Source organism: Galeopterus variegatus, unplaced genomic scaffold, assembly GCF_000696425.1.
Source record: "Galeopterus variegatus unplaced genomic scaffold, G_variegatus-3.0.2 Scaffold902, whole genome shotgun sequence".
Taxonomy (NCBI): Eukaryota; Metazoa; Chordata; class Mammalia; order Dermoptera; family Cynocephalidae; genus Galeopterus; species Galeopterus variegatus.
Window position 1 is genome coordinate 66,004 of NW_007727013.1, and position 20,416 is coordinate 86,419.

General features: G+C 38.7%; 2 protein-coding genes across 3 annotated transcripts in view; one reads left to right on the plus strand and one right to left on the minus strand.

Annotated features, from left to right (window-relative positions):
* LOC103590963 (low-density lipoprotein receptor class A domain-containing protein 1-like) overlaps positions 1–1,554 on the plus strand; it is a 2,363-nt gene extending 809 nt beyond the window's left edge. The window contains exon 2 of the mRNA XM_008573323.1: positions 1,418–1,554. Within this exon, the coding sequence (XP_008571545.1) occupies positions 1,418–1,554 (137 nt within the window). The remainder of the gene's footprint in view (positions 1–1,417) is intronic.
* Positions 1,555–4,981: 3,427 nt separating this feature from the next.
* On the minus strand, positions 4,982–12,209 carry BTF3 (basic transcription factor 3). Of its 2 annotated transcripts, none has more exons than XM_008573316.1 (6): positions 12,074–12,209; positions 11,433–11,501; positions 8,223–8,336; positions 7,688–7,889; positions 6,212–6,268; positions 4,982–5,288 (listed from the first exon to the last, which is right to left on the minus strand). In XM_008573316.1, the coding sequence occupies exons 2-6, from the start codon at positions 11,499–11,501 to the stop codon at positions 5,242–5,244; spliced, it is 489 nt and encodes a 162-aa protein (XP_008571538.1). In that variant the 5' UTR covers positions 12,074–12,209; the 3' UTR covers positions 4,982–5,241. The 2 variants fall into 2 exon arrangements, with proteins under 2 accessions (XP_008571538.1, XP_008571537.1); XM_008573315.1 differs by having other exon boundaries at positions 11,836–12,208.
* Positions 12,210–20,416: the final 8,207 nt, after the last annotated feature.

A 20,416-nucleotide genomic window follows, 5' to 3' on the forward strand; every position in this document is an offset into this window, starting at 1 on the left:
GTTGCCGGTCCCGGTCCGGTACGGGCGCGACACTGAGGGTTGCGATCCGTTGCCGGTCACGAAAAAAGAGAAAAAAAAGGAGAAAAAAAAAAAAAAAAGAAATAATGCCTTTGTCTAATATAGGTCAAATGCCCAGCAGCCTCCCACAAAACTTGATATTCAAGTGTCCCAACCAGAAGATATGGCCATATGTGGACAAGGTGTGTGACACAAGAAATGACTGTGGTGACAGCTCAGATGTTTATTGAGTATATGTTATATATTCCAGATAGTCTTAAAACAATTTTTTTTTTTTTTAAAGATGACCGGTAAGGGGATCTCAACCCTTGGCTTGGTGTTGTCAGCACCACGCTCAGCCAGTGAGCAAGCCGGCCATCCCTATATGGGATCCGAACCTGTGGCCTTGGTGTTATCAGCACCGCACTCTACCGAGTGAGCCACGGGCCGGCCCTGCAATTGATTTTTTAATGGGTTCTTGGAGTGGCTACCCTTACACTTCAATTACATAAGTTAACTCATACTTAGAAACCTTCCTTAAGGATATTTATATCCACTATTATGCAATTCTATCATCTCCAGTAGTTTGTGCATATTTACAGTAGATGTGTTCTCTAGCTAGAAGTAAATAACGCCAGTGTTGCAAGGATTAACAAAGGAAATAATCTTGATGGACAGCTCTTGTCTGCTATCAAATTCCTTTTGGATTTCTTTGGAAATTTTGGTAAGGATCAAAGAAAAGTTTCAAGAATGCTTTGGCTGTCAAAAATTTGTTTAACCTTTGGCATTTCTTTGTCCCTCTCCCCACTTTCTTCCTTGCCTCCAACCATGTTCCTTATGGTAGTTTAACACTGAGCAGCACCCCTGACCATTTTACAATCTGGCAAGGCTGGCTTATTCTAAAACCACTGCAGTATGTACAATTCCAATACCGCATGGCCCCAATCAGTATATAAAAAACTTATCAGAAATACACTAATTTCCTACCCTTTGTCTAGTCATTGTGAAGGACAAAAATAGAAATGCTTCCTAGGAGTTACAGATAACAACGCTTCAACAAAAGCCTAAAAGTATAAAGAGATCCTTTTCTTCTTGCTAGGTGCCAATTAGCAAATACTGATTCTTTTCCCTGCTTATTGAAATACAATCTCATACAGACCCTTTGTTGTTTATGTAACATGTCAGTATGTTTATTTTTAGGATGATGGGGAGAAGTAAATACTCTTCTTGGCTTTTCAAAGGGCAAATTCTTTCATCCAAACATGGAGAATCTCTAATAAACATCAGCAATTTTCCCACTGGACAGTTTTCACCAATATTTTAATAATACAGATGGCTAATTCTTTTCCAACACCATCTTTTCCTGTCCACGTTGACATTTTAACAGTTACAGTTTTAAAAAATAAATAAAATTGTCTAGTTTTACAGTGCCCAAAGTTTTCAGGCTGGAGATGTGATACTGTTTTCTTTGCTGACTGTGCCTGCATTCCCAGAACTCAATGCAAAAATGGTATTCAAGATTGTGCTCATTGGACTGATGAAAACTTATGTGAATAAAAGACTTTTCTAATCATTTTTTTGGAAAATCTAAAATCTGTTGGTTGCCTTAAGACTTCTCAAAAAAATTGACATATATATCTACATTTATTTATTTATTTATTTTCTTTTTGTCTTTTTTCGTGACCGGCAACGGATCGCAACCCTCAGTGTCGCGCCCGTACCGGACCGGGACCGGCAACGGGATCGCAACCCTCGGTGCTGCACGCACACCTCGCTCAGCCAGTGAGCGGGAACCGGTCTGTACATGGGATCCGAACCCTCGGCGGGAGCGCCGCTGCGCTTCCCAAGCGGCGCACTGTAGCAGTGCACCACCGGGCCGGCCCCCTACATTTATATCTTAATGGGGGGTGGGGGAGGAAAGAGCTACTAAAGCGTGAATTCAGTGTTAATTGAGAAAAATGATTAGTAGAAATCATACCCAAACCTTAGTGACCTTTAGCCCATTTCTAAACCTGTTTCTAAATTTTAGAATGTAGTTTTCTGTCCTAACAATGACATAATTCACCATAGAATTATTATGGAGACACAAGTGTTCTCTGACTCAATTATTCCAAGTAAAGGGCATTAATCCTAAGAGCACTCAGATCAAAATGGATGTTTATCTCTTCATTAGTGTAGCCCTGGTTCAGATCCAGCTGAAAACTAGTTTGGTCCAGAGCTATTCTTTTTTTTTTTTTTTTTTCGTGTCCGGCAATGGATCGCAACCCTCAGTGTCGCGCCCGTACCGGACCGGGACCAGCAACGGGATCGCAACCCTCGGTGTTGCCCCTGCTCCTCGCTCAGCCAGTGAGCGGCCAGTCTGTATGTGGGATCCGAACCCTCGGCAGGAGTGCCACCGCGCTTCCCAAGCGGCGCACTGTAGCAGTGCGCCACCGGGCCGGCCCAAAGCTATTCTTAAAAGTAGCGAACAGTACCTCCCCCCACCGCCACCCCCCCAAAATCAACCAGATTAATCTGCTCTTCTAGTCTGCCAGGGCATAATATTCTTTCCAGTAGGTAGAACTCAAAAGAGCAGACCTGGGTTTGAATCTCATCATACCGCTTAATGGGCTGAGTGAGCTGAGACTATTGAAGATGGTTTCCTTATCTGTACAATGTGGCTGTTTTTTGAGATTGTTATGAAAATCAAAGAAGACATAAAACAAGTGGTAGAGTGCTTTTAACATGCAATAGCAGCTACAGGAATTGTAGACAATTAAATTTTTAAGGATATGGTAGATTGCATTATTGTTCAAAAATATCTGCTACCCCACTCTGGGGAAGGATTATACTTCTCCATTCCCATGTTTATCAGACTTGATTATGTATGTGACTTGCTCTGACTGATGAAATTTGATCACTAACATGTGCATCACTTTCCAGCATAAATTTGAAGAACAAGCTGATTGGATGTCATCTTTTTCTGTCATTATACTGGCAATGATCCAAATAAAGGCTGCTCCTGGAGTAAAGTAGAGCCCAACCACAGCAAATCACAGACATCAAGTGTGACAAACGTTTCTAGTAACAAAGATTTTAGCATAACTCTCCCTACTCTGATATTGAAAAGATTATAAGAAAAGCCCTTCCTATCCATAGCCACCCTATCATTTAAACAATGAACCAAAGAAATAACACTTTCAGAGGTTGTTTGGGAAAGGTTGTTCAAAAAAGGTCTGAGCATAAAAGGCTTAACTTTAGCCGGCACCTGCACTATAAGCAAATTGCCCTGGGATGATGTATTGTAAAACAGCCTGGAAATCTATTGCACTTCTCTACTTAGTGTCTTTCCTATAGATCTAGGTCAAACTGCAAAGACAAATCAGATAGTGACATTCTTCACAAGCTAATTAGCATGTCACTGTCACCCCAATACCTCTTGGGATGAGTTGAGACTGTTTCTAATAATCATGCTACCAAAGTACAGCCAGTAGACCAGCAGCATCGGCATCACTCCAGACCTTCCCACTCCACTGCCCTCCAGCTTAGCCATTCCACTTGCTGTGGTCAGTTACATTAAGAAGTGACATTTGTGAGTAACATTAGCCAGCACATGACCACCATCTTCTCTGCCAAGAAGCTGGAGCATCCCAGTTGGCAGTTGCCCTGTTAGTGTGGGACCGGGAGGGAAGATGTAGCAGAGCCCAACCTGACCCACAAATCCGGAAAAGTGCAATTAGTTTTTGTAATTTTGTTAACCATTGAGACTTCAGGGGCCTTGTTACTGTAGCAGTGTACTTTAACAGGACTGATACATATCCTTTGGATAAAATAATACAAAGTAAACATACACAGATACTTTTTACACAGAACTTCTTTGGTACAGTAAACTAAGAGTAACTTTTATATATAGCTGTATAGTACTTGCAAATGGTACTTGCAAATTGCTATGAAAATTTTAAATGAATTGTTACAAGTAGAAACTAAGTTTTCTTCAGTTGGCCTTGCAGATTATATAATCGTTTCAATTGTGAACTGTGTTTTTTAAAGTTGTATCTGCTTCAAGATGATTGTTAAAGCAAGTTTTTTTAGAAGTAGCCTTATGTTGAGGGAGTTTTCTGAGGTGATGGAACTCTTCAGTATCCTGATGATGGTGGCACATACATGTTACATGTTAAAATTCTTAAAATTACGGGCTGGCCCCGTGGCACACTTGGGAGAGTGCAGCGCTGGGAGCACAGCGATGCTCCCGCCGCGGGTTCGGATCCTATATAGGAGTGGCTGGTGTGCTCACTGGCTGAGCGCGGTGCGGGTGACACCAAGCCAAGGGTTGCGATTCCCTTACCGGTCACGAAAAAGACAAAAAAAAAAAAAAAAAAAAAAAATTTCTTAAAATTACATTCAATTTTACTGTATATTAAAAACACACACACACACACACACACACAAAGTAGCCCTATTCATTTATAGTGTTATCACTCAAGGAAGAGAAAGTGATCCAACAGACATTCCTACTATACTTTTTTCTAGACCCCTTATAGAATATCCTACAAAGAAGGTATTTGGATATTAACTACTTTCACTTTTTTGCAGCTCTAAATCTCAGGTTACACCTACAAAATGGAGCTACTAGTCCCTACACTTCATAAATTGAGGATTAAATGAGATAAAACTAAGTGAGAGAATAGTCATAAGGCACTTAATATATGCTTACAATTAAGATGGACAGTATCAAGAGAAAAAGCCCTTTGCTTACCCACTAAGGAATACTCTACTTTCATCTTATGTTTATTACCACTACATAAACCATGGAAGACCTAAGGACTGCTGGATAAAAAAGCTTTCAAACACGAGGACTTTAATATCTTTGCTACACTATACTGTGATTTTAAATCTTGAATCAAAATCCATCAAAGTTTATCAGCCATATTACATGCCATAATTAGCTTTTTATAAACAACTTTGCTTACATATCAGTGTCAATGAAATAAAAAATAAAACGGTATACTAGGCAAAGAACTTTATTAACCTTTGTTTCAAACTTTATTCCCAGGCTTCTTCAGCTTAATTAGCTGCAAAGAATGAATTGTGTATAAGCAAAAACTGAAAAGAGCTGCAGTGTCCAAAGGGCTTGGGTTTAAAAATATTAGAGATCTAGATTTTATTAGATCCTTAAACAAAACAATTTTAAAAAGCAGTCATAATATAAAATAGCAGCTCCCAGAAACTTCTTCAAGTTTTATCTTCTTCAGAAGTTCATCCAATTCAGTTTGCCTCATTCTTGGAAGCCTCATCAAAATTCTCCACAAGATCTAGAAAAAGAAAAAAAAAGTAGAAATTCTGAAAAAAAGCCAAATTTGCAAATAATGATCAGATCTTATGAGGAGAAAAGGAAACGTTCTCAAAATATATCCTACAATTAAATAAGGATTACATTTAAACACTTTGCTTTATTTCCAATGAGACCACTATTCACCTGGCCCATCTAGAAGTTCATGTTAAGGGATATAATTATACAAGAAAAAGCCATTCATTTGCCAACGATGTAAATACTGTGTGTAAAGAATATGTACATATCCTTCCCATTCCCATCCCACAAGAATTAAAATTAAACAATGTAATACATTGATCAATGTGCGAGAGCAGAACCAAAGAATACCATGACACAAGACTCTGGAGTTTTCCTGGGTTCCTAAGGACATCTGTCTGAGCAAAGGGGAATACTTATGAGTCTAGTGATTCTCTCATCCAATAAATATTTGTTTTACAACAAAGTAAATTATCCAAAAATAGAGATAATAAGAGAAAATGCCTCATGACTGCCAAAGGAGTTATTTTGCTACAGATTTTAGAATGGTTTTATCCCAAAATACTCAAACAACTTCTCCATACCATCTCATAATTCATGGATTTTAAATTAGGAAACAAGGGTCGTTGGTGATCTATAGGTAGTTATATTTAGGTCACAATATACACACTTTTTATTCAATATGTAATTTAAAGTTAGCTACCCTAGACGTCCTTGGGATCCCAAACAAAAAGAAGGCAAATCTATAAACATAACTCCCAGTTAAATAACACTGCATTATTTTTCTCATTCTAAGTGAGGTCCATGGCCCCCTTTCCCCCCTTTTACTTATTGCCACCCACCCAAGGTGGTTTTTCCTGCAGTGTAAAAATTCTTTATTCTCCCCTGCTAAGATTCTCTAGGTTAACGACAAGAGAAGGTTCTTACCTGGAACTTCATCATCATCCTCCTCTCCAGTAGCAAGTGGTGCTTTTCCATCCACAGCTATAAAAGGGAAATGTAGATGTTACTCATATATAGGCCTAAGTTTTCAATAAACATTAACCAAAAGAGCAGATGAAACTCAAGTGTTGTTACAACTTACATTTATGATGACAAGTAACACTTGGGATATCATCTATAGTACTATTAATATAACATGATATTCTGATGTCTACAAATGGCCTAGAATACTAGTAGCAGCCAACAAACCAAATTCCATACCTATCTTTTCTTTTCTTTCTTTTTTTTATAGAAGATGACTGGTAAGGGGATCTTAACCCTTGACTTGGTGGTGTCAGCACCACGCTCTCCCAAGTGAGCTAACCGGCCATCCCTATATAGGGAGCCGAACCAGTGGCCTTGGTGTTATCAGCACCACACTCTCCCAAGTGAGGCATGGGCCAGCCCGTACCTATCTTTTCAATGCCTCTGCCCCATCATAGGCCCTGAGTTGGTATGAAAGCAGAAGGGAGCCATCAGGGTGTAGGTAAAACCCACATATCAAATGAAGGCAAATGAAGAGACGGATTTCTCAAATACTGTGTGGTTTGTGTGTGGCATAAGGGAGAGAGATGCTCAACAAACATTTAATGAAATGAAAAACTGATCAAAAACTAAAGTGTCTTTGAGTGGTAAGTATCCACTTTCCTTTATCAACAAGAACATAAACTACACATCAGAGTTATGTACTAGCCTCAGCAGGACACTTCAAAGACCCAGTTTAGTTCTGAAAGCCTGAGACAGTCTTGTGCCTCTCAATGTGACAATAAAAATATAAACTGAGGCAGAGTGAGTCAACACTAAAAAAAATGGGTGACTAATAATAAACCATGTAAGAAGTCTCTGACTTGTTTCTGCATTCCCATTCTTCAAAATTTTAAGCAAAGAGCCTCAATGTAAAGTTACAACTACCCTGATATACACTTATTCAACTAAACTATTTTCTGCTCTGAACAAAATCTCTGTCATACTGTAGTTAAAAGCACCAGAATACTGGCAGGCCATTTTTTTTAAAAAAAGACTGTTGGTAATACCAATCATATAGATACAACTGAAGAAATTTGATAGTTTACATTAATAGATTTTGTAATCAATTCTAAACTATAAGTAATTACCAGCAAAGCCCAAAAGTAACATTTTCATCATCTGCAGCTAAAAAAAGAGTACAATTTAAGGCTGTGATCTAAACCAAGCAAGCTAATAGAAAACATTCTACTAAATCAAGTACAATGATCACAGCAAACTATAAATTATTGTAAATACCAAGAACATGTGCTTAAAAATCAGTTAGAAATTTATTTTTTAGATTAAAGTTTGCATTTGAAAATTTAAAGATATCCACATCTACTTTGAATCCTGAGGTCACAGAAATTTGCTGCTATATGAGTAACCCCCCAGTAAAAGCACTACTAGGAAACTCACATTGTTTGGGCAGAGCTTCAGCCAGTCTCCTTAAACTAGTCAGACTGTCTGCACCAAGCTGGTTTAAGATGCTGGGTAGCATTTCTGTCAGCTGCTTTGTCTCAGCATGGCCTGTAATGGTGAAAGTGTTCGCTGTCAGAGATGCCTGAACTTTAGGGTTGTTAAAGTGAATCACTGTTCCTTGGTTTGTAAACATATTCACCTATAAAGAAAAATTTTTAATATTAGCAACACCCACCAAAATCCCTTTAAAACCAAATATGTTTTATTGAACAAAAACTAAAGTCTGACTAACTAATCTAGTATTTCACTGTGAAGCACAGGTGAAATTTTGCCTGGAATGGAATGGGCACATTAATCACTTTCATACTTAGCAATCTTACTGATATTAACAGAGTAGAAACATAAGACTAGTAGGATATGAAATACTTCGCTGGAAGCAGAGTCAAAACAAAAAAAAAATCACTTAATGGATGAACATTAAAACTTTCCCCAGCCAAATGTCATTTTTTGAGAAACAAAATTTGACACTTACTTCTTCAATACCAGAGATATTGTTCACCCCTAACTTCTTTAAAGAGAACTGAAGTTTTTTATCATCTGCTGTAGCTGTTCTATGAACCACCTTCTTCTTTCTGCGAGCAGTTCCCTAAAATGGGGAGAAAAAGAGAAAACAGCACGCTTATACCATAACAACAGACATTTTCAAATGGGAACAGTTTCTAATTCTTTTCCGACCCTTCAGATCTGTATAAGAAAATAAAAAAACATTTTTATGCAGTGAGTAGACAGGCTAAGGCAAAGATGGAAGCAAAAAGAAGGAAAAGAAAGGAACTGTCTACAAATCTTTAATAACTTCTAAATCTCTAGTTTTGTCAGATATATAAAACAATATTCTTTTCAAAGTCCTACTCTTTATACTATTTGTTCTAAAACTGATCAAAGAGGTGACATGTATCATTTTAAATTAAGCCTCATTTAGAAGAGCTCCATGTCTGGAATGTCCAAACCTTTTGTGTTTTTACATTAAAGAAAAATCAACATCCAAATTAATATTCATGGACAAGATAATGTATGAAATAACCAAATAAGTCTGTACATAGACATGTGTAGCACCCAAGAGTAAAATCTGAAGTTCCCATCTTAACCTACAAGACCACTATAGTCTGTCCTGCCTTTAATAGGCCTCGCTCAACCACATGTCCTACCATACACATATACTCATCTTTAGTCAAAGAAACCTCTTTGCTGTTCCTCAAATAGGCCAAGCAGGCTATGACCCTAGGGCCTTTGCACATTCTGTTTCTCTCTTCACCTAGCCATCTTCATGGCTCCCTCCCTCAGTGCAGATCTCTGCTCTTATGCCACCTTATCAGAGTGGCCTTTCTCAACCACCCAATATGAAACAGCAACTCCCACACTCATCATTTTCTTTCTATCTTGGTTTATTTTTCTTCATAACACTTATTACTATAAGAGATAAATACATTATATTGTCTGTCTCCTCTCACTAGAATGTATGCTGCTGGAGGGCTGCTATTCTGTTTACTGCTATAAAGCCAGCATCTAGAATAATATCTGGTTCATTAAAGGCACTCAAGGAAAGGCTACCACCCAACCACCTACCTGTCCCCCAACCAACACGAACTACAAACCTCCCTGTCCCTAAAGCACCATCCCAATTTCTATTCAACCTTTAAAATCTTATTCAAGCCATTACCTCCTCTGTACCTTCCCTAAACTCTGCAACTACTCCCCATGTAGAATCACTGTCATCTTTATATAATGAAAATGCTTCTGTTGCACCATGTATATTACACTATGAAAACAGATTTTTTAGAAAAAGCCTGTCTCCACTACTAGGCTGAAAGCCCCCACTAGGGACTTTAAATTTCTTCAATTTTATATCCTCAGGATCCAAACATAGTAATGGCTTAAATAAATTAGAGTTTAACTGAAGAAAATATCAATAGCGACAAAAAAATACTGGTTACCAAACCCCCACAAAACGTTTAAGAACAAAAATTACCTTGAAGTGGTCATGTAGATACCTGGTTTCCAAAGAATCCTAAGAAATTCTAAGGAACTACTATAAGATTCTAAAAACAAAACCAGCACACCTTCTATAGGTTTCAAATACTTCACATATGTACAGTTCAGTCTTTACTTAAATAATTAAGTTATTATCAATGCTCTGATTAGATAATGAAAAAAAGGGTTTTTATAACATTTACCTAAAAGTACCTAACACTTGCAATTTTCTGTAAGGCAAAATTAATTCATGTAACTTCACATCCCAAAATAAGTTTTCTTAAAAGGCATAGAAAATGTTTCCTTATTACAATTACTACTGAAATACTTTCCGTATTAGCCTAACAAGTACTATTAAGATGTTAGGATACAAAGTTCCTATATTACTTTAAAAGTCCTAGAAAACCTCAAGACTTTCTCTTACTCTAGAGTAATGTCTCTCAAAAGTTAAAGCCTAAGATCACAGTAACTACAAAAAGATTGTACACAAGCACATTATTCAAATTACTTCTGACCCTGTACCAAAAAGAATAGTGCTTAAAAACACCAATATAAGAGCATCCAGACCCTGCTCCACAAGAACATGAGTTTTTCTGGCACTCAAAGGCCACAGTCTGATAATCATTGTTAAAAAGGACAAGAAATAGCTAATGTTGTTAATGGATCTGAAGACTACTATCGTCAGCCAAAAAAACCACAAACAAAACAAAACAAAACACAGGATAAACTCACTGCTGGCAAAATCCAGTAATTTAACAGAGCTGCATCTTATTATTTAGTCTATGTGCAACTTTTGGCTACCTCACAGTAGACTCCACTTGAGGTAAATGCTTAAAGCTGGGAAAAACTAACAGGTAATAAACTTGAGATGGAAGCTTTACAAGTTTTACCAAGTAAAGACATGCTCTGTTCCAACAAGTTACCCCACCTTGTTAAATACTAGGAATGTGCTAACACAATACAAAATACAACAATGTAGACCTCTGTGTAGAGTGGACTTCTGATTTAAATAAATATTTAGAAAACAAACTAAAAAGCAAGTTCAAAAAACAATCCCCCTGAAGAGGATTAGTTAGTATCCACCAGGAAACACCAATTAACCAAAACCAGATCATTTAAAAATCATTTTCATTCCCTTAGTTTTAGCGTAATACAAAGTCAGAAGAGACAAGGTATCTACTTAGTTAGAATTTTCAAATCTAATTGTCACTGCTCTTAAACTCATCAATCAATCTTCAAATATCCTTGAAAATATACAACTACCCTGAATGGCATTTAATTCGGAAAGCATTACAGAAAAGTCTTAATTTACAAGAGAGATAAACTTGTATTAAGTGTAACAGGAGAAACCTGTCAACTAATTCAGAGTTAGCCTAGTTGTTAAAACGAAAAACCACCACTGACATTATACAACCTAAGCTGAAACAAGTTAAGGCTATGATGTGCACAACAACCTAACTGAACTGACACATTTTTCTTACTGATTAAATTAGGAAACACTTTTGTTCTGTTTATACACTGTAACACTGAAAATATAAACATACTTACAAAAAAGGAATATTTTTATGTGTTCTTTTCATATCTAACCCCCGCTTCTCCATCCCCCCCGATTTGCTAATTCTGTAACAAAGTGGCATACCAACAATACTACAAACGCAAAAGGAATTTTTAAAAGACCCTAAACCTTAAAGCGTTAAGAACTATTAAAACTTACTTTCCCACCAATGCGCACTTGTGCCTGCAGTTTGGCAAGTTTTTCCTGGTTCATTATAGTTTCTTTCATCTAGAAAAAGAGGAAGTCTTCAGCAAAGAAAAGGTCTAGTTCATTCTAGCATTCCATGCTCGTTATTTCCCAAGATAAAAGCAGGAGAATAAACGTCCTACAAAGGCCGAGGCCTGGATCCCCAATCCACCCCGCAAAGCTCCGATTTCGATTTCGAGGGAGCCTAAAGAGCACCCGCCTGCCCACCCCTCCCCCACAACTCCCCGCTCTTTGCAGGCCCGGAACAAGGGCTCTAACCCACGCCTGGCCAGCACCCCCCACCCCTGGCCCTGGCCCGGCCTCGGCCTAGCCAGGGCCTCCCCGGCCCGGCCACTCTCCGCAATCCTGGCGGTACCTGAGGCTCCTGTCCTCGGGTTCCGCCGCGCGGTGGAGGAAGAGACGGCGTCGCCTCGCCCCCAGGGCAGCCGCCCCTGGCTCGACCTCGCCCCCGAGAGTCAGCCTGAGCGGGTGCGCCCGTCCGTCGCATCGCCTTCCTCTCCTCAGCCCTGTCCCTCCCTGTCTCGCTCCTTCCGGGAACTTCCCGCCCCCGCTCCCGTCCTCCTCCCACGCCGGCGTCCACAGCCTTTTTGTACCTTGTCGGAGCGGAAAAGGGGCCGCGCGGGGGGCTAGGGTTGGCGCTCAGGGGGTCTCAGGCAGACCAGCTGAGAAAAGGCACACGCGCGCGGGGACGCAAGATGGCAGCTAGAGGAAGGCCAGAATTAACGCAACGCCACTTCCTCCAAAAGTCAGGAAACTGACTTCGCCGCGAGCGCGGCCCCTCGCTGCGCACGCGCAGCTTTGCGCCGAGGCGTTGGTGACCGTCGTCTCGGCCTCTCCCGTTTCCTTCTCGCCCGGCGGCGGCGGGCTGAAGTCCCTGTGACAGATCCTAGGCTCGGGGCGCCGCCCGTACCCCTGGGAAGAACCACAGAGGGGTCAGAGAGCGTGGTTCTTTGCACAGTTAGGGTTGAGTAAGTCTGCCCAGTCTCCATTGGGCCTTGATCCCGAGTTCTTTACACGCAGAAAAAAGGGCCTGTTCTCGTTGGCCGGAAACCCTTGGGGCGCCCAGCGTGTGCTCACCTCTTTATGTATATTATTATACCTCCATCCCTGGATGGTGTCGATTGGAGAACTATAGAATTTCCCCTTCGGCCTGAATGAACCTTTACCAAAACAGTTTGTTAGGAACAAGCTAATTTTGCTTTCCAAGGTCAAGTGACTTGGTAGATTGCAGGACGGTGTTTCAGAATTTCTGGGGAACATGTTCAGAATGCATCCCCAACCTCCACCCCTCAAAAAGCAATTCTGTAGAACTGGGGGTGGGACCGGGTAATCTGCACTTCAGCACGTTTAGCAGATGGCTAACCATCTTAGACTGGTCGACATGATTACCTTCTTGTTTCTTTAACAGGCAAAAAGTTGACTCCTTGATATCGAATTGGCATGAATTCGGTAACTAGCGACTCACACAGTTGAACAAACTTTACTTTTCTTAACTAAGTACTTCAATCAGAAGAATTCGGGCCTTATGTGTTTGGAGAGACTAAAAGTGTGTTAAAATGTGCTAAACTCCAGGACAAGCTTTAAGACAATCTTAAAACCACTGATATTAAAAATGCTAATTTAAATAACACTTCCTGATCAGCCCTTTTGTGGTCTTAGCTATGAAATGTTTTTGCATATTCAAAAGTGAGTCTGAAATCTTATCTACAGAAAATGCAACTTACATAGCAAGAAAACTCTTGCGTAAGGGCAAACTCCAATTAAGATCAAGTTTTTTTGTTTTGTTTTTGAATACTTTTTACATTTAAGTTTGTTAAAACTGGGATGTCTCAAGAAAATAACCAGTGAGGGCAGCTGTATTGCTTTTTAAAAAATAATTGTAACAGCTAATTTCTTAAAAAAAAACAACGTTGCTTAGTACATAAAAGGGTGTGATGTTAGACTATATGGATCATTGTCCTAATGATAAAAGTCAAAATGACTGTATCAGCACTATTCAGTGCTTTAGAGATATTACAAAATATATAGAAATACTCCCCCTTTTAAAAGGAATATATATCTTTGTACAGGAACAATTTTTTCCCTTTCATCCATGTTATGCTGAGGCATTTGATACTTCCTTGTCAGGTGATGTTTTCTGAGCTTTCACATAAACAAGTTTCTATATATGTAACCTGCCACCTGACTCACCTTTTATACACCTGTTTTCAGGAAATGTTGCTGGTTATTTTTCATTTTCCCTTGGTTCTCACTTTTCTCTCTCGTTCATTTGTAATTTTGAAGATTTGCACCAGGTTGAAAATCATCACAGATTTCCTATTTTGATTTTTGACTTCAGCTGCTTCTCCTTGTTTTGTGAGTGGTCAGGAAATTTCGATTCTGCTAATATTTATACCAGTCTTCAAAAATAAAGGGGTTTTTGTTTGTTTGTTTGTTTTGCTTTTTAAAAGTTGCTGTGTTGCCATCTTAGCTCAGGGATGCCAAAAGAGTAACTCGTGTCACCATTTCCTATGTGCTCCCAATGTCTATGGCAAATGTGGATAATTGGCTCCCACACTTTACTGCTGAGCTTGAACAAGCCTAAGAATCATTTACTCAGAAGTTAGGATGGTCTTTGTCAATAGAGAAGGCAAGAAAGGTGAAACCTGTTTGCCCTCCTTGGTTTATAGCTCATGGTCTAATCAAAGTCCGTGAATTGTTTTTATCTCAGCTGGACTTGAATTGGCTTCAGCAAGAGGCAAAATATTTAGTTTATATTATGCTTACTTCTTACGGGCCATAGAGCCCCATTCTGACCCACGAAAGGTTTTAGGAGATCACTCAGGAGGAGTGTTCCCCTGTGTTTAATTGCTTCATGATCTGGCCCTTGCTATCGCCAAAATAGACTTTTTTAAAAAAAAAAGTTTCTAAACCTCCTTGAACCTTTGTCAAATTAATTCCTATACATCATTTAGCTCTCAGTTTAAATGTCTCAGGAAACCCTGCTCCAACACCCTCAACCCAGTTAAGTTACATCCATCATAGTTATTTTAGTTGTGGTATTTTATTAAATGAAAAATGAGAGACAACTATATTGAGTTAATGGAGAATTGAACTAGGAGCCTAAGCAATAACTTCCCACTAGGTTAATAGTGAGTGTTTACTCTGTAATCATTTGATCCTCACAGAAATCTTATAAGGTTGGTCCTTCCCACTTTACTGGTGAGGAAAGTGAGGCTTAGAGGGTAAAAGGTGTTAAATAGACATACACAACTTCATCTTCTCTGCACCAAATCTATGCACTTATATGTATCTGAACCTATATGTACAGTATTGGCTTCACTCCTGTTGCACATGGAAGAGTGTTCCCTCATGTTTTGCTTATTTTGTTCAGGGCGTTAATTCTTGTTTATCTGTTTTCCATAATCACTTGCATCATTCTACTGGTACACTAGTATGCCTTAGTATCAGGTATCTTAAAAGAAGACAAAACAAAAAAGCTTTGACCTATGTTTCTCTCCAACCACTACTTAATTTTTGTGCTCTCCTTTCTAGCAGAATTTCTGCAAAGAATTGTCTGAACCTACAGTGTGACAAATTCAAAAGATAAATTCTCAGTTCTCATTTTAGCCTTTGAGCAGCATTTGACACACTTGGCCACTTCTACATTTTTGAAACATTTTCTTCTCCAGAATTCCAAAACATCTCACTTTCCTGGTTTTCCTCTTACGTTGCTGGCATCTCTTCAGTCTGCTTTGGTTTATTTTCCTCTTTTGACTTCTAAATACTGAGTTCTCACTTTTTTAGTCCTCTGTTCTCTTTTCTATCTCTCTTTCTAAATGGTATTATCCAGTCCCATGGCTTTAAATATTTTTATTTTGATGGCTCCCAAATTTATAATTCCATCCCTGACTCCTTTTGACCTCTAGACTTAATATTCTTTTTATGTTATTATGGAAAATTTCAGATACATAAAGGTAAAAACAATAAACTCCCATAGTCCAATCACCCACCATCAATTATCAAGTTAATATATAGACTAATTATCTAATTACTAATTAATTAGATTAATTAACTAATAATTAATCTACTAATTAATATAGATTAATTATCAAATTAATATATAGACTCAATATTCTTAATTGTAAGGTGGTATGGTGATTACCTTTTTTTTTTTTTTGAGACCAGCCGCACCACGCTCAGCCAGTGAGCCCTGTGAGCACACCGGTCATCCCTATATAGGATCCGAACCCGCAGCGGGAGCGCGCCACACCCTCCTGAATGCGCCACGGGCTCGGCCCAATTCCCTTTTTTTTTTTTTTGAGACCAGCCGCACCACGCTCAGCCAGTGAGCCCTGTGAGCACACCGGTCATCCCTATATAGGATCCGAACCCGCAGCGGGAGCGCGCCACACCCTCCTGAGTGCGCCACGGGCTCGGCCCAATTACCTTTTTTTTTCCCTTCCATTTTTGAAGTTGACATATTTGCAGACATTTATTCCATATACATTTTAGGTTGCTTAATTATTTTAAATTTTTGATTAGGATTGTCTAATTTGGAAAGCTTTTATATCTTTATTAGTTATTGTATGAGTCTGCATTCAGTTGCAAGAAATAGTTCTGGCTATTTTAAATACATAGGGATTTAATATAGAGATTCGGTGCTTAGAAAATTGTTAAGGGCTAGAGGAGTGGGCTTTAGAGTGGGCTATCAGAAATGAGTCCCAGGATAATATTGCAGAACTAGGTTGTCGAGGAGCTGCTACCACTGTCCCTATCGATCAGGAAGATAGAGAATCAGGATCCCACAACTGGGATTATTGATGTTAAGAATGCACCACTGTAGCTACAGTTTATGAATCAAGTAGACACTGTAGCAACTACTATTCAACACCCACAAGGCTAATAACTGGGCTCTGGAAAGCTGCTGCAGAAAATACTAATATCTTCATGAACATGCTTGCCAGCAAAAAAAAAAAAAAAGCAGTGGGAAGAAGACTTTAGCCTCACTTCCACCTTCCAACTCTTACTTAAATGTGCCTAGTTGGCAGAAATAATTCAAACTCTAGAACCCTAACTGCAAGGAAGTCTGGGAAATGTAGTTTTTAACTTTCTAGTATAAGAAGCAAGCTTGAAAGAAATTAGAGTGGATACTGAGTACCCATCTATCCTGTCCTCCCAAATTCCCATCTCCATGAACATATTGCAACTATTTTTCAAATCTTTTATGTGTTTTAGTAGTTTTTAAAACTTTCTCGAAGGTTTTATGCATTCTTTGTTAGATGGATTCCCAGTTGCGTTATAGTTTCTATTCTTAATCTCTTTCCTATTTTAGCCATAGCAAACATCTCCTGGTCTGTTAAATCTGTCACACTCTTGTGGAACAGAAACAGATAACATTTTTACCCCAAGGTAATCTAGTTATCAATTTACAGAATATGCAAAAGACAGAAAAACAGTTAAATTATTCCACAGAATGGATTCAGTAAAAATCAGATTACAGGAAATGATAGAACAATTAATCTGGTTTCTTTAACAAACTCCAAGGGAAAAAAAGAGGGGTAAGGGAATCTTTAGATTAAAAGAGACCTAAGAAACATATCAAAAGAAAAAACAAAGGAAAACAGGCAAAACTATAGTGTTTAGGGATACATGCTTAAGTGATAAAACTAGAAAGAAAAGGAATTAATTGTCATGAAAGAATAGTGGTTATTCTTGGGGGAAAGGGATAATAATTGGGAGGAAGCACATGGAAGATTTCTAGGGTGTGGAGCAAGAATCTGTCTCCTGACCTGTATAGTGTGTACACTTCTCTGTATTTGCTATACTGCATGATAAAGTTTCTTGAGAGGAAAACACAAATATGATATATAATACAAAGATATATGCATATTTAAATATATGTCATTTTAATATTATGGTGAGTTTATTAAATAATATTTAATATGTTTTGGGGGGAAGAGAATGGGAGTGAAGATCAGAGAAGAAAAGTCAACAAGATGGTCTTGCATGGACTGAAAAATGACAATGTGCTAATAATGGCTAATGTTTATATAGCCTTTAGTGTACATTAGGGACTGTTTTTAGTGCTTTACATATATGAATTCATTCAATTCTATGAAGTAGGTACTATTATTCCCATCTTACAGAACCAGATAACTGAGGCACAAAAAGGTTAAGTAACTTACCTAAGACCACAATGCTTGTCAGTGGCAAAGCTGAAACAGTGAACCCAGGCAGTCTGCTCCATAGTCTGTACTCATAACCATTATACTATGCTGTTGACTACTAAGGGATATAATTATTTCAACTCTGTACCTGATGCCTAGTAAAAATTCAGTCAACTGTTCACTTATTATCTCTCCCTAGATGCTGTGGTTTGAATGTTCCCCCAAGCTCATGTTAGAATGTAAGCCCCAGTATGGTGGTGGAAGGTGGAGCCTTTAAGAGGTGATTGAATTAAGAGGACACTGCCCCCACAAATGGATGATCCATTCATGGAGTGATGAGTTGATGGTTTAATGGGTTGTCATAGGTATGGTTTTGATGGCTTTACAAGGAGAACAAGTGAGAAGGTTAGCTCTGTAATTGATGCCATGCTCACCATATGGTACGTTGGTTACCACAGGACTCTGTAGACAGTTCCCACCCAGAAGAAGGCCTTCACCAGATGCACCCCCTGGACTGTGAACTTCCCAGCCTCCAAAATTGTAAAAAATAAACTTCATTTTCTTTATTCATTACCCAGTTTCAGGTATTCTGATATGTGACAGAAAACGGACTAATACACAGGATGACTAAGAGACCCCTCAAATATACCATGTCTAAGTCAGAACAATATTTCCCCTCCACCATTAAGTCAAAACACTTGACAGTCAACTCTTTCTTTCTTCCTGTAACCTCCTACATCACATCTATCAGCAAATCTTATTGCTCCCATCTCCAAAATATATTCCAAATTTGACCACTTAACCATACTTACTGTTACCAGCCTAACCCAAACCATCATTATCACTCACCTGGGCTACTATAACTATCTCCTAACTTACCTCCCTGTTTCCACTTTTCCCCCTGCAGCTCAAGCTCCACACAACAATTTCTTTTTTAAAAAAGCAAATTAAATTTCCCATGCTTATAACATTCCAATGGGTGCCCATTGAATTTAGAATAAAATCTAGGCTCTTCACATGACCTACAAAGTCACACATTGTCTGTCTCTATCTCTTCCCCTAGTTCTTAAGCATCTTACATACTTGAGCTATACAGAATACACAAGAAACAAAGTTTCCTTGACTTTTTATTTTGAAAATATAAGAATAAGATCAAAAATATCAGGAAAGATGATATTTATCTTAGTCTGAGGCATCACTTAATATAAACCAATATTTGAACTGACCGTTCCCCAACCTCAATTGTCATCAACCTCAGCCCCAAACTGACAGGCAATGTCCATCAAAGTCACTGGAGAACAGAAGCATTCATAGGAGCAAAGACTACATGAAGCAAAATAGGAGAAGGAAGGAAGAAGAGAGAAAGGGTGCATCAACCTTATATTGGGGGACAGTTGGAATTTATTTTTTAGCTAATATCCATTCACTCTCCCATTGACCATTTGTGGAAGATACTTGTCTGCCCATCACTTTCCAAGTGACTTGCTTTTGCCAGTGAAATATTAGCAAATGTGGGATAAGCCGAGATCTTAAATGTGCTTGTATGGTTTCTCCTGACCTTTCCTTGATAGCCATACCCCTTGGGTTTGGGCCCCAGTATCAACATGTGGAGCAATGCTGAACTCTATCTGCAGCCTTAAGTAAGGCTACCTGGCCAAGCTCATACAATTGACCTACAGACCCATGAGATGAAAATAAATGCTTGTTGTTATTGTAAGCCATTGAGTTTTGAGGTGGTTTGTTACACAGCAATATTGTGGCAATAGTTGACTAATACAAATGGCAACAATTACTGCTATAGGCTGTGTATCCTATTCTCTTACCATTACCTCTAGATGGATCTGTGACTGTTCTCTCTGTGTATAAATCAAAGTGAAATAGTTGAACAAATTCAAATTGTGTATAGTCTCCAAAGCATTAAGAAAAGTACTATGCAATGAAGAATAGCATATAGAATATGCTTTTCTTTTCACTACCTTTTGAGTATGAGGAAAGGAAAATAGGAGTGTGTGTGTGTGTGTGTGTGTGTGTGTGAGAGAGACAGAGAGAGAGAGAGAGAGAGAGAGAGAGAGAGAACAATGGGAAAAGAACCAGAAATTTTTAAAAAAATTTACCTATAGGATGTGAGCAGAAACAGAGGGGATGGGGTAGAAGCAAGACTTCTCAGAGTATTCCTTTTCAGTTAGTTTTGGCTTCTTAACCTTTTGTACATTAAAAACTGAAATTGAAGTGAAAAGAAAAAAAGCAAACACTAAAATAGAAAACAAACTGAAACAAAGGAACCTAACTGTATATCACATTGTGAAAATTGTCACATGAAGAGTGATTTCAAATGATTTTTGAACACAGTGTGCAGACTGTTCAATCTTAATGGAATATATTTAAAGGAAAAAAGAACTGGAAAAAAATTAAACCTCACTCAGTAATTGCCATGGTGAATTTTATGTGGCAACTTGACTGGGTCACAGGGTGCCCGGATATTTGGCCAAACATTATTCTGGGTATGTTTATAAGCTTGTGTCTGGATGAGATTAACATTTGAATCAGTAAGATTGAGTGAAACAGATTGCCCTTCCCAATGTAGGTGGGCCTTATCCAATCCATTGAAGACCTGAATAGAAAAAAAGGGTGGGCAAGAGAGAATTTTTCTCTGCTTGTCTTAGAGCTGGGACATCAGTCTTCTCCTGACTTTGGACTCAGATTCAGGTTGGAACTCACACCATTGGATCTCCTGGTTTTCAGGCCTACAGACTTGGATTGGAGCTAAACCACCAGCTTGGAGATCAT

Coding starts and splice junctions, on each gene's coding strand:
- BTF3 (XM_008573315.1), bottom strand. CDS start 11,967: ATGCGACGGACGGGCGCACCCGCTCAGGCTGACTCTCGGGGGCGAGGT. Junction 11,502..11,835: donor CCCGAGGACAGGAGCCTCAG/GTACCGCCAGGA, acceptor CTCTTTTTCTAG/ATGAAAGAAACTATAATGAA. Junction 8,337..11,432: donor AAGTGCGCATTGGTGGGAAA/GTAAGTTTTAAT, acceptor TCCCCATTTTAG/GGAACTGCTCGCAGAAAGAA.